The sequence below is a fragment of the Camarhynchus parvulus genome, chromosome Z, assembly GCF_901933205.1.
Source record: "Camarhynchus parvulus chromosome Z, STF_HiC, whole genome shotgun sequence".
Taxonomy (NCBI): domain Eukaryota; kingdom Metazoa; phylum Chordata; class Aves; order Passeriformes; family Thraupidae; genus Camarhynchus; species Camarhynchus parvulus.
In genome coordinates this window covers 47,554,354-47,567,560 of record NC_044601.1, presented here as the reverse complement: position 1 = coordinate 47,567,560, position 13,207 = coordinate 47,554,354, and the positions used below count along the sequence as shown (strand labels likewise).

General features: G+C 36.5%; 1 protein-coding gene across 1 annotated transcript in view; it reads left to right on the top strand.

The window, feature by feature from the left end:
• Positions 1-13,207, top strand: part of DMGDH (dimethylglycine dehydrogenase) — a 39,777-nt gene that overhangs the window by 1,096 nt on the left and 25,474 nt on the right. Inside the window, exons 2-5 of the mRNA XM_030968976.1 lie at positions 1,155-1,320; positions 6,135-6,233; positions 7,475-7,639; positions 8,079-8,283. Coding sequence (XP_030824836.1) covers positions 1,155-1,320; positions 6,135-6,233; positions 7,475-7,639; positions 8,079-8,283 — 635 coding nt within the window. The remainder of the gene's footprint in view (positions 1-1,154; positions 1,321-6,134; positions 6,234-7,474; positions 7,640-8,078; positions 8,284-13,207) is intronic.

Here is a 13,207-nt window from a genome sequence, read left to right as displayed (position 1 = left end):
TTGCATTTAAAATGCTATAAGATCTCCATTCATAAGACATAAAACTGGTAGCTTTTATTTCTGAGTGGGAGACATAGAAGACTAGTTATACATTACAAAGTCTGTTGCCAGAGAAGTTGAAAGTGTACAAGGAGGAGAGATAAAATTGAGTATAGATTAACTGGAGAGAAAAATACTGGTGATTCATGGTAGTCTGTACTGCTGCTGTGATAACATGTGCTACCTTGTCTCACATCCAAAAAAATTGCTTCTTAAAAATTTGTGATAAATTTCCCCATGTAGCTTGCTGCTTGGCTGTCTGTGGATGAGGCAGTAGAGAGGAGGATCACTTAACTTGCAGAAGAATAGGGCTGCTTATGGCAGCAGTTCTGGTTTATGCTGAACTCAAGTAGTTTTGAAAGTACAGTGTGGAGCAGCAGGTGTGAGCCATTGACAAAAACCTGTTTCTATAATGTTTTGTCTTAAGCAAAGTAGGAGATGCCAACTCTGGGAATGGCTCAGTTGTTTAGAGCATGGTGCAAATAACACAGGGTTGTGAATTCAGTCTCTGCATGGGCCATTCACTTATAAGTTGGACTTGATGTTCGTTGTGTGTACCTTCCAAACTCAGAATATTCTGTGAATCTGTGAACATGGCAAAATAGATAGAACATGAAAGTAAGTATCAAGCTTTTTTCTTCATGAACATGTATACTGACTTAGTCTACTGACATTGGTTTTAGAAATTTATTAAGGGGCCTTACTAAGTAAGTATTTTTAAAGCCTACTTTGTGCACATACTACAGTACTTTGGAAAAGTCAGATTTTGACATTGTCATGTTATGCAGCAGCTTCTTTTTGAGAAATAGGATCTACATATAAGGGTATATTGGATAAATAATATCTAAAGTTGCAAGTGGCAGCAAACTTGTTTTGTTGTTTTCTGGTTTTGGTTTTTTTTTTCCTTCTTTTTTATTACAGCTGTTTACCTATATGGCCCTCAAAAAACATTTGCTTTAAAAGCGGATATGAGTGAACAGGTTAGGTCTTAAGCTATGTGTGTAAACTCCCAAGTAGAAACCCATGTGTATTATGGTTGAAGCTGTAAACAAAAGAAATGGGGAAAACTGTAATTGACTTTTTCTAACTGTCTGTAATTTGGTCTTTTTTTTTAGTAAAGAAGCCTCATCTCCTTCCTTAGGGAAAGACAGGGCAGACACAGTGATCATCGGAGGTGGTTGTGTTGGTGTGAGTCTAGCCTATCACTTGGCTAAAGCTGGCTTGAAGGATGTTGTTCTGCTAGAAAAATCTGAGCTCACTGCAGGATCTACCTGGCATGCAGTAAGAAATGTTTTGTTCATGTCTCAAATTAACAGTCGTTTGTGTAACAATGGTAGTGAAATTTTCATTACCTTTTTATTCCCTCTCTTTCTTTCATGCCATTGCTGACATTACGTAAAATCTTGGAGAAGCAAAGGTAACAAATGTACATTCTGAGTTTCTCAAGCCTGCATATTTGTCTGCATTCTAAAGACAGGAACTAAAAAGACATACATGTAATAATGTCAAGGTAGCAACACCTCCTTTAATAATGGTAATCACATGGTCATACTGGTTCACAATGTGCATTTACGCAATTACATATTTTCTGAATCTACATCTGGAGAGGTATTGTAACAAAATTAAATAAAGCTTGCCATAATAATACAGTAATGGATGCTTTTCCCATTTATTTCCAGCTATTCTTAACTGAAATTGAGAGATTATCTCTGTGTGTAGCAACACAAAAGAGCAGAAACACAACAGATGATGTCTCGAGATCTACTCTGTTAATACAATATAACATTTATGCAATAATTTACATTTCAGAGGATAAATTAATTAATTATATTTTATTTGTATTCTCATACTTCTCCCAGAGGAGGAAGTCTGAAGTCTTCAATGTTTCATTTTGTGTTTTGTAGGGGTTTTTGGGATAACAATAGCAAAAAATGAAATGAAAAAACAAGAAATCATTGCCTGCAGTGTATAAGTAGTATACTTCATTTTACTTGCTTTTCAACAAAGCAAAAGAAACCATGCTGTGTGTAGTAAGAAGAAACAACGTTCAGTAATTGTACAATACAACAGTTTGGCAAACAGAGCAACACCATGTAAAGTGTCAGATCATGCATCTTGTGTATTGAATCATAACCAAAAAATAGAGGCACAGACTAAGTTTTATTTGCTCAATGCATGTACAAAACAATATGTTTGTAAAAAACAATAAAAATCCCCTAGTTCTATAAGGAACCAGACTCATGAATGGTGTTACTGAATGTTTCCTGTGTTCTTGTTGTTACACTCACTCAGCCTAACATACTGCTTATAGCAGTATTAAAGCAACCCTTCCTCCAGTACTTTTGCCCAGACTTCTTAGTGAGTGCAGCCCTGGAGCCCTGAGTGAGAGTCAGTTTCAAAGGTAAGGAGCTGGAGCTCAGCAGAGAAAATGCCTGCACTACCAAAATTGACAGAGATGCCTCATGACACCTCTCAGAAGGAATTTGATGCAATTAACACAGCAAAACCCCTAGTTATGGGCCATGTTAAAATAGATAACTACATGGTATCTTCTCATTTTCTTCATTGTCTCTTTTCATTGAACTCAGTATTAGAGGACTTTGTGTGAAGATGAAAAAGTTGGTGACGTCTGTTTCAGATGAGTAGAAAGATCAAAACTTGACAGTGAGTTCCTTGTTAAAGACCAGATACTGTGTCTTTATCAGTGTTTTCCTCACTAAACACAGAAGACGCTAAATACAGATGACAATTACACATACTGCTAAGATGTGAAATGGCGCATAGCACATTGCCTGCAGCCACAAATGTTGAAAGTCTGGTTCAGATGTTGCTGTACTATACCACATTTTACCTCTTTCACCATCCAGGAAGGTCCTGCCAGAGCTCAGAATCATGTTTCAGGTAGCTAATATTCCTGCTAGTGTTGCTGCCAAAACTTTCTTTCACTTCTCAGGTCTGAGATAACTTTTGACTGACTTTCATGTGTGCTATTAAGACAGCACAACAAATAAGCACGTTTTTATATTACCAGTTATGAAAAGATGTAACAGAGTGAGTTATTACATGTTATATTATACTTTTTCTTGCAACATGCCATTGATTTTGCTGCTGACAGTAAAGCGCAGCGCAAGTCAAATAATAACTTGTTACAATTTGGTCACACTTGCAAGAGAGAGTTTAGTATATAACAGTGTTAATAACATTTTCCTTCAGAAAGCTAATTTAATAATGGCATTAGAATAAAATCTGAAACTGACTGAAATAGAACAAAACTGGTACATGAACTTTTCAGCATTTAAAAATTTCAATTATAAAAATGCTTTAAAATATTTTGTCAATTCTCATAGCAAAGTTGCCATTCTTTAAATTATTTTTCCAGATCATGTTTATGTACAATAACAAAATCTCTTAGAAAAATGGAGTAAAGCCTAGAGAAAGATCTCCTTCAACTACAAGAATGGTTCACACTGAAATTCAGGAAAACACATAGATGCATTGGGAAGGCAGCTGGGCCAGAGCAAATTCATGACTGAGTTCTAGAGAAAAATGCAGTATACTGGTGACAGAGCAGGAAAAAGCTGAAGATCAGGCAATTTAGAAAAGTTACCTGTGTATGTGAAGGGGGTGTTAGGAAAGCCAAGCCTCAACTAAATATAAGATTTGTAAGGAAAATGAGAGGCAACAAGAACTGCTTCTACTCCTGCATTAATAGCAAAAGGCTGAAAAAATGAAAATAAATGAATGAGGTGAGTAATTCAGTCACAATTTACACTCTTAAGGTCTCAGTGCCTTCTTGCTTCAGTTTGCTCTGACAGGATTTATCAGGCCTCCAGTTTAAAGGGGGAGAGTAACTACAGGCAATGGATGAGGACCAAACCAGGGATTACTGGAGTAATTTGGCACATGCTCATGTGTTGGAGCAGACAGGCTGCATCCAATAATGCTGCTGATTCATGGCAAGGCCACAGATGTATCACATTTGAAATACTATGAAATTGGTGGAGGTGCCAGAGATTTGGCAAAGGTTATATATATGACTTTTAGAAAAAGGCCAAAGGACTGAGCAGAGGAGCTAAAGGTCAGCTAACCCTAGTTCAGTTCTTCAGAAAATCATCGAGTGAGTCCCAGGTCCATAAAGGAGAAAAAAATGTGATTTGCAAGAGTCAAAATAAATTTGCGAAGAATAAATCATGTCAGATCAAATCTGATTGCTGACTATTATGGAATATTATGAATTCTTAGACACAGGGAGATCAGTGGATGAGATTTACCTAGATTTTAGCAAGACTTCAGACACCCTCTCCCACACTATCCATTTATTCAGCTGAAGATGTTACAGTCTGTATGGCTGGACAGCTAGAAAGTTAAAAGACTCTTTGGATGGCTGGGCTTAGAGGGTGATTAAGTCATATTCTACCCAAATCTTGGAAATAAGTGGAGTGTCACAGGAATCTGCCCTGGGACCCATCCTGTTTAATGTCTTTATCACTAATTTGGAGTAGGTGATGAAGCACATGCTCATTCACTTTTGAAGTTTACACCAAACTGTGAGGAGTAGTCAATGCACTCAAGGACAGGGCAACCATGCTGAGGGACCCAGGCAGACTGCAAGGATGAAAGGACAGTTTTATGGAATTTATCAAGGCCAAATGTAAAGTTCCATATGAAGCTAGGAAAGTAGAGGAGCCACTGTCTTTGAAGATTCTCAAAGAATCTGGAAAAAATCTTGAGAAATGTGGTCAGATCTTGTAGCTGATCCTGCTCTGAATATGAAAGTTAAGAGAAATCTCATAAGGACCCATTCAATCTTTTTGTTTCATTAAAATCATTTTATGATTTTATATCTTAATTTTTATTTACTGAAATCGGGTTATAGCTGTCTGCCAGCCATACTCTTGAAATTGGAAACATTTATTATCTCAACCTAAAAGGTGTTAAGTGCATTTAAACTTCTTTTCTTCACTTGAAAGTGTAAGAGATTGAAGTATTTATTTAATCCCTGCAATTACATGCTCTTGAATAGATATGGGTTTGTAGCTAACTTGCAAGTGATTTGTGACTCATTTAGTTCAAAATGACTACACTAATAGTGATCACTAAAATGGAATTTCTTTACATCTGGATGATTTATTACTACATTTGGAAGAATAACAGAAGGCCAGAAAATGTTTACATAAATAAAAGAATACAGGAAAAACCAAAATGAGATAACAAAATTTGCAAGTAGAAGTAAATTAATTACTCTTAGATATTGTTCATGGCTAAGGAAATTTAAATATTTCAATGCCTATTTTATTTCTTCATTCTGTACACACTGAAAAAAGGCCTTTAGAACACATTTTTGATGAACAGACAAGTTTCAGCTAAAACTCAGCAGTGAAACAGTCCTGGGGCTTACTTTAAGGTAATTTAAATAAATGTGTTCACAACATGAATGCACATGTATCAAATGAGATAAAAATCACATTTAGTCAAATATCTAGTCTTCAGCTGTGTCCTGTGTGATGCTAATGGTTCAATATGATAATAAGAAATGGACAAGGAATATTTTTTCTAGACAATTAATTTAGCCCAAGGACTTCCTGAAATCAACATACCTGCTTTGTTCTTCGTGGGGCCCTTACTAGATGAATCTCCCTCCTGTAGGTTTCTGTGATCTCTTCTTAAACTCAGATTGTAATGAAAATTGCCAAAAATACTTTTAGTCAAATTTATTAATAGACTATAGATGGAACTGTAAAATATTATACTGACAAATTATTAATTTTACACTCTTTTCCACTGGATTATCTGCGCATTTCAATAATCTGGTGCGCTATGATATTGTATATAAATTGAGATATCAGATAGGAGAGAACAACTGCAACACTATCGTGGGTTGGCAGACTTGGTGAGAAAAGGCAGATGGGAAAACACCTGTGCAGAAAACAGAAATGGCTTAAGTAAGAAAATACTTTATTTTTATTTTTGTAGCAGTTGGCTCTATCCATGTGTTGTTTTTCTTTACAGTATCTTGGCAGTTCCTTTTTAAATGACATTGGAAGGAAGGCAAGAACACTGCATTTCTAATCTATTGTTCCTATTTCTTATTTGAGGCTGGTTTAACTACTTATTTTCATCCTGGAATAAATCTGAAGAAAATCCATGCTTACAGCATCAAACTCTATGAAAAGCTGGAAGAAGAGACAGGACAGGTAATCCCCTTAACCTTTGAAGTGTTAATTCAGGGCAATACCAAATGTAGGAATAGTCTTACAAAAAAGCATAGTTGATAATGGTGTGAAGTAGCAGTATATACCTTTTTACTGAAATACATTCTTCTTCATACCCAGTCACTACATTTTGTAGAAGTTTCCCAGATCCCTCTATAGTTTAGGAAAATGGTACTCATAAAACATCTGAAGACACAACAGAGAGTCTGCAACTTTAACTTGATAAAGGAGCTAAAATAGTATTAGGAATCTGGAATGAACAGACTGATTATGATACATTCCTGCCTTAAATATGTCTGCGTAAAAATTCATATGATATGATGCTGTCTCTACTTGAGAAGATTGCTGCAATTCTTCGTGTCCCTTTCAGTGTTTTTATGTAGTGACTTAAGGAATGGATATGTGGAGAAACACAGGAGTCATCTTTTTCATTTGGCATCTCCCAGCCTTATAGATTTCATTTACTAAACTTGTGCTTGTTTTGGACAGCAGCAGAAATTTAATGAACCTCACTTTACTAGTCTACAAATTTCATATATTTTTCATATTTGTCATATATATATATGACAGATATTTTTCATATTTGTCATAAAATGCTTTTTTCTTCTTTCTGCTACTCAACTAGATAAGCTGGCACATCAGATTATCATAGTGAGTTCCAGTCAGCCTTATCATTGTCCTGTGAGATAACATAGAAAACGTGAAGAAAAGTAAGCATTCTGTGTCCAGCTCTGTAAGGATGTTTAATTTATTAAAAAGACAACACCAGTGAGTGGTTTTTCATTGTGTTTATAAAGGTGCTTAGTTAAATACATTCAATAGGAAGTCATGCAAATGACAGCTTTTAAAATAAAGTATATAATATATACTTATTTTTGAGAAGTATCTGATTCTACTTTTGAAAGTGTGTGAGTGCATATATCAAGTATGTATTAGTTGTTAGTAAAAATGGATGTATCATGGCATTCAATAAATACTTCTTTCAACTGTTTTGAAGATAGTGTGCATTAAGTTAGGAAGCTAATTTGATAACTGCTTGAAAAATTATTTTTTCTAGAAGTCTATATCCAAGGCCTCTTCCTTCAAGGGCCCATAGCTTACTTGCATTTTTCTTAATGATGTTAGTGGAAAAATTCCTGTAGACTCCTCTTAGCACAGAAAAAATACATATATGGCAATCAGTAAAGGTTCTTTCAGTAATTTGCTGTTTCTCTTTGATTTAGCCTGTGGGGTTTCATCAGCCTGGCAGTATCAGAATTGCTTCAACCCCTACTAGGGCGGATGAATTCAAATACCAAATGACTCGTGCTGGTTGGCACCCAACAGAGCAATATTTAATCACGCCTGAAAAAGTGCAAGAGCTATTTCCCTTATTGAACATGGATAAGGTAAAGAAGCCAGTTTTATGATATGTAACTTCCATTGCACTGAAATATTGGTCTGTCAGAAATATGCATGTACAGTCTCCTTTCTTTTTACAAATTGTGCAACAGATTCTTGTTTTTCATTGGAAAAAGATGTATTATAGAGTAAAATCAGAACTTGTGAATTTTATGCATACTGTATGTTAGAGTACATACTATTAATTACCATGTCTATAATATTATAATATTAAAGAATTGCAACCTTTGATTGCATGGGAGATCAGAGGAATTTGACTGTCATAGGCCATTGTTAGGTTGGGTAAAGTTATTATATATTTTGAAAATTTCTTTGACTTCCTAAAGTTTACTGTATTCAAGTAAGAAAGTAGTTTTGTTTAAAAAAACGATCTAATTTTGATAAATTGTATTTTCTTTCATTTTGGGGGGTTTTACCTCCATTTAGGTTTTAGCTGGCCTGTATAACCCTGGAGACGGTCATATTGATCCTTATTCTCTAACTATGGCCTTGGCTGCAGGAGCCAGAAAATATGGTGCTCAATTAAATTATCCTGTGCAAGTGACTAATCTGAACTCCCGATCAGACGGGACATGGGAAGTTGAAACTCCACTTGGAATAATCCAAGCAAAGAGAATTGTGAATACTGCAGGTAAGATTTAATGTAAGCATTAGAGTGCTTTTCAGAGTTACGTACTAGCTAACACAAAGCACCTGTACTGAATTGTGTGGGTTACATGTATAAGGAATATATATGTTTTTAAACATTCACTTGGTTTGTGGTTTGCACATATTTCTTCACAGTATGGTGAAATTTTAGCTCTTATATTAATTGCCCTTGAATAGGCATTAAAAATATTTGCCCTGATTTGTCACCAGCAGTTAGTTATCAGACTGCCCTGTTAGATTTTAGTAGCAAAAGAGACCTTTACTGGTCTACAATAAGTTGTGTAGGAGAGAGTCCAGGTCTAGAGTCACAGAATCATAGAATATCCTGAGTTGGAAAAGACCCACAAGGATCATGGACTCCAACTCGTGGCCCTGCGTAGCAACATCCCTAAGGGTCACGCCATTTTCCTGTGAGTATTGTCCGAACACTTCTTGAACTCTGTCGGGCTGGTGCTGTGACTACTTCCCTGGGGAGCCTGTTCCAGTGCCCAATAGGTGAACTGTCCATGTCTCTAAAACCTAATGAAACATACCTAGGAAGGCAGATGGAATGTACACATGAAATAGAAATAACTTCACTGTTTCTTTTAAGAGACTGAGAATTTGACCTTGCCTATTTCACTATGATCTTTCTCCAAGATTTAACTCTATCCACATACCCTTGAAATGGAAGATTTTTTTTGTTGTCTTTTGAGTCACATTTTAAACATGTGCTTGGCTTAACAGTGCATTTTTTGTATGTCATAAAAATTGCCTAACTCAGGGGAGCTTGTATTTACATATATTAATGTTATTCTTCATTGTGTTAAAGAGGCCAAACTGATGTTTCTGCTTCAAAGAACTTTTGGGCAAGTGTCCTTTGGAACTGTGTTTATTTTCCTAAGCAACTTAATAAGTCTAAAAACCTGTATTAAATCTAAATTTATTTGCTTATTATTACACTGCTTTATACAAGTGTAGAAAAATATATTATTGGCGAAAGGTCTTATGTGAAGCATGCTTTCTGCTTCCTAGCAGAAGATTTTCTGTTTTCTGTTGTTTCAAACATAGATTAAAGTTTTGCTGACTCTGCCTCAAACTGGATCATATCTGCATTTTTAGGGCATTAGTCCTGCATACCTCCCATTGCAGTAAATCATCAGGCTTCAGTTGGAAGCTGTGATATCCCAAGCTGACTTTCTTACTCAGATGGGACAAGTGAACTGAGAGCAAGAATACACTTTTATAATTCCTTTCTCTATATTTTCAGTAGAACAGAAGAAAAATAAAAGCACCTACTTCTAGTGCAAGACAGATAAAATGATGTTAAGTGAGACAGGGACTCTTGTTGGGGGGTAAAATACCATTGGTGACAATTGGAATTATGAAGGAATTGGACTGGAAGGGTAATAGGTTGGGAGAGAAAAATGCCTTGAAAGATTTCTGGAAGAGTTTAGGAGCACTGGCAACAAGTGGAACAGTTAGATGATACAGGATTTACTGAATAAGGAAGCTCAAACTGGGATTGAATGGCAGCAGTAAGGATGACACCAGAGAGATAGTGGGAAGCTATCTGATTTGTTTCATTAAGGAAACTGAAGCTAGGAGCTTTTCAGATGAAATGGTTAGTGAGGATACTCAAGCAATGGTTATATGTGAAACTGAGTGGAAAACTGACCTGCTTAAGCATGAAAGACTGGTGAAATATGACATAGACATGGAAGGTAGATAGAAGTGGATTGGAAGGAAGAGAAGGCTGCTGGGACAGAACTTGACAAATAAGGGAGACTGTCTAGCACATGGTGACAAAATAGCTGAAGAAGGATGTAAGGACTGGAGTAAAAGTAGAATTTGAGATAGCATTAAAAAAAAGAGAGAGAAATTTAGAGAGAGTGGAATCAAACAGCTGGACTCTCAGGGGATGTGCTTTCAAGGTCTTTCTTTTAGATTCTGGGATATAGACAACCCTGTCTTATGTTAAATCATTCCAGGCTTTTGGTAAAGACCTATGGGAAAACCCATGGAAAAGTTCACTTTCTTATATATGTTTTCCATACATAGGTGATCACCTGCTATTGCTATATGCCTCACTAAAATAACAAGATTCTGAGGCTCTAAGCTTGCTCATGAGTGCCACATAATGAATTTTGGAGAGAAAGAGGACTAGAAGAGTTTAGGAAGCTTTTTAGAAGGCAATCAGCCACACGACCAGGGACACCAAATTTTTAAAATTTTATGTAAATCACAAAGTCAAGCACTTGAAAAATGAGAGGTGTCAGTATTTGATTGCCTTTGGACTGACAGTTCATATCTTTCAGGTATGAACTATGGAACAGCATTCTGTTACCAAATCACAAGCTCTCTTAGAAATAGGATCCTTATGTCATTTGTTACACAGTGTGGATATATTGGTCTGGAGCAGATCTAAGATTATGAAAGGCAAAGGCAGCTCTCTTGGCAATCAGACTTATTTAGGCCACAAATTTCCAGACACTCATTATCCCCACCTATGCGCTCTGCATCGTATGGATGAAGTATCACCAATGTAGTAATTTTCTTACATTTTTGTAGGATAGTTATCTTTCTTTGGCTAATATATCAAGTTGATATTAGGCAGGCTTTTCTGGTAAGTGCTTTTCAGAGCTTATTTGCAAATATTAGAATGCACTCTTGTGAGCTTTTCATAAGTCTTTTTTATTATTTAATAAGTTTTTAAATCAACAATGTGTTTACTTAATTCTCCTGTGTAGTTAACTGTTCAGCCAAAATGAATATTTGAAGCACATATTGCTTAACTTTCTGGCTAATGATGTAAAATCAATACTGTATAACACATATCTCTTATAAATGTTTTCTCAGATAACATTAATTCTTTTTCTCAGCCTTGCCTCATTCCACTACAGATCATGACTTGTATAATTTTAGGCTCATTTTGCAGAGAAAAATACATCAGCAGGCTCTTTACATTCCCTCTCCCCCTCCCCGCCTCACCCTGCAACTGACATCTGCTGCAGAACTGGAACAAACTAGTTCCAACCAATCTTTAGCTGTTCCTTATGTGAGATTTCCATTTTAGAGGAAAGCAGATGCCTAATAAATAATCCCTGACATGAAGCAACCATACTGAGCCTGCTGAAGTTATTTGCAGCCTATTTATAATGGAATGTTTGATTAAAGTCTCCAAAATTTGTGAATTTTGTCTGTATATACAGTGTGGGTGTGTGCATATAAGCATGTATTTTCAGACATGCATGTGCTATATATACAAGCATTTTTTTATATATAGTGGTAGAAGATTCTCTTTTTCAGAACCAAGAAATGGTCAGATGACATACTTCAGGAGATACGTTAAGTAATACTACCACTAAATATTTCAGCATCAGATGTTTGCAGTGTCTACAATTTAATCTTCACAAATGTCCTAGAGATATAATGTATGCCTTCATTTATTTCTACTATGTGTGATATGACTTGACATCTGCTTCCAATTAGAATTTTGTTTCAGAGAATGTATTCTTCTTTTTGCCATTTTTGTTTTTGTTCAAAAAGCTTAAACAAAGAAACCATAGTATTTTTCTTTTAGTAAATGTCACCTTTTGATATTTTAAGCAATTAAAAAAGTACTTATCATGTGTGACTTTTTTAGAAGAACAGTGCTGTAAATTTTATTTTAAACAAACCTAAACTATTTGTCTCTTACTTAAAAACACTTTAAAATTAGCTCGGTGTGTAATGTTATTCTCAAAATCTAATTGCTAAGAAATTTCTTATTATTAGGAAAGAAACAAAGCTCTTTCAAAGACCTAATTTTCTTCTGTTTTAACTTTTTCTGTTCTCTGTGGATCACTAGCTTACCTTACCTCAACATAGTTTTATTTGTAGGTGACGCAGAAATGCCCAAATCAAAAGGAGCTCCCTAGAGATTGTTAGCTGCCACTTAAATCCACATTTGCATGTGTCCTGTGTAATGAAGGAAACCCTTGCGTATGTGCTGGAAATGCAGATTTATTCAATTTTTTTCATTGTCTTCTGTATAGGAGAACATAAGTAAGGTTTCATTAGCCTTAAAGGATGTTTTGGATCACTCACTCTATATGATTATGGAACAATCGTCCCTCAACCAAATTAACTGACATAACAAATGTTCTGGCAATGAGTCTCCTCCAAATGCTGAGATGCCATTTAGAAGCAAAAGCCTTACATATGACGACTGCAACAGGTGCTAGTTTCTAGCATTTACTGGGCAAGGGCTTTTAGCTGAACAGATCTCTTGAAGGTGATGCTGGATTTCCTCTGCTGCTTTTCCTTAGCTGGCTGTCAGTAACTGTTAAGTGAATAACCACAGAAAATGTTTTCCTTGGAAACTTCACATTTTTTTAAAACTGTGGGTGTTATGCCCTGTGGCTGGTTTGTAATATTAAATAAGAGACTGACAGTCATCCTGGCACGGGGGAATGGCACAAGACCAGCACGGCCCGATTCAACTTTCCTAATTGTCCTGGCTTCAAGCCATGCTGGAGGTGAGAGGATGCATTCCCATTAATGTCAGCAAACGGCATGAGCCGGCTGCTCCCCACAGGACAGGGAGCCAAGCAGGGAAATGAAGGTGGCCAAGCGAGCGAGGGCTCTGTCCAATAGGGCACAGGAGACTGAGCAGGGGAGGCCCAGGACCTGCAGCTGGGGTCAGCCCACGGTCCAGGCCTCCAGATGGACTTGTGGAGATGGGGCACAGTCAGATCCATAGTGATGATGCCAGGCTGAGGCCGAGCCAGGAATGTTACCACAGGTCAGGAACAGGCCTGGTGACGGTAATCGAGGTCAAATGAAGCCTGCCAATTGATAAGCAGGACTGTAGAGTTGAGACTGAGCTGAGGTCAAGCTGAGAAGTAGTCCACGGATCAGGGTCTGGATCAATATGTTCCATGGCC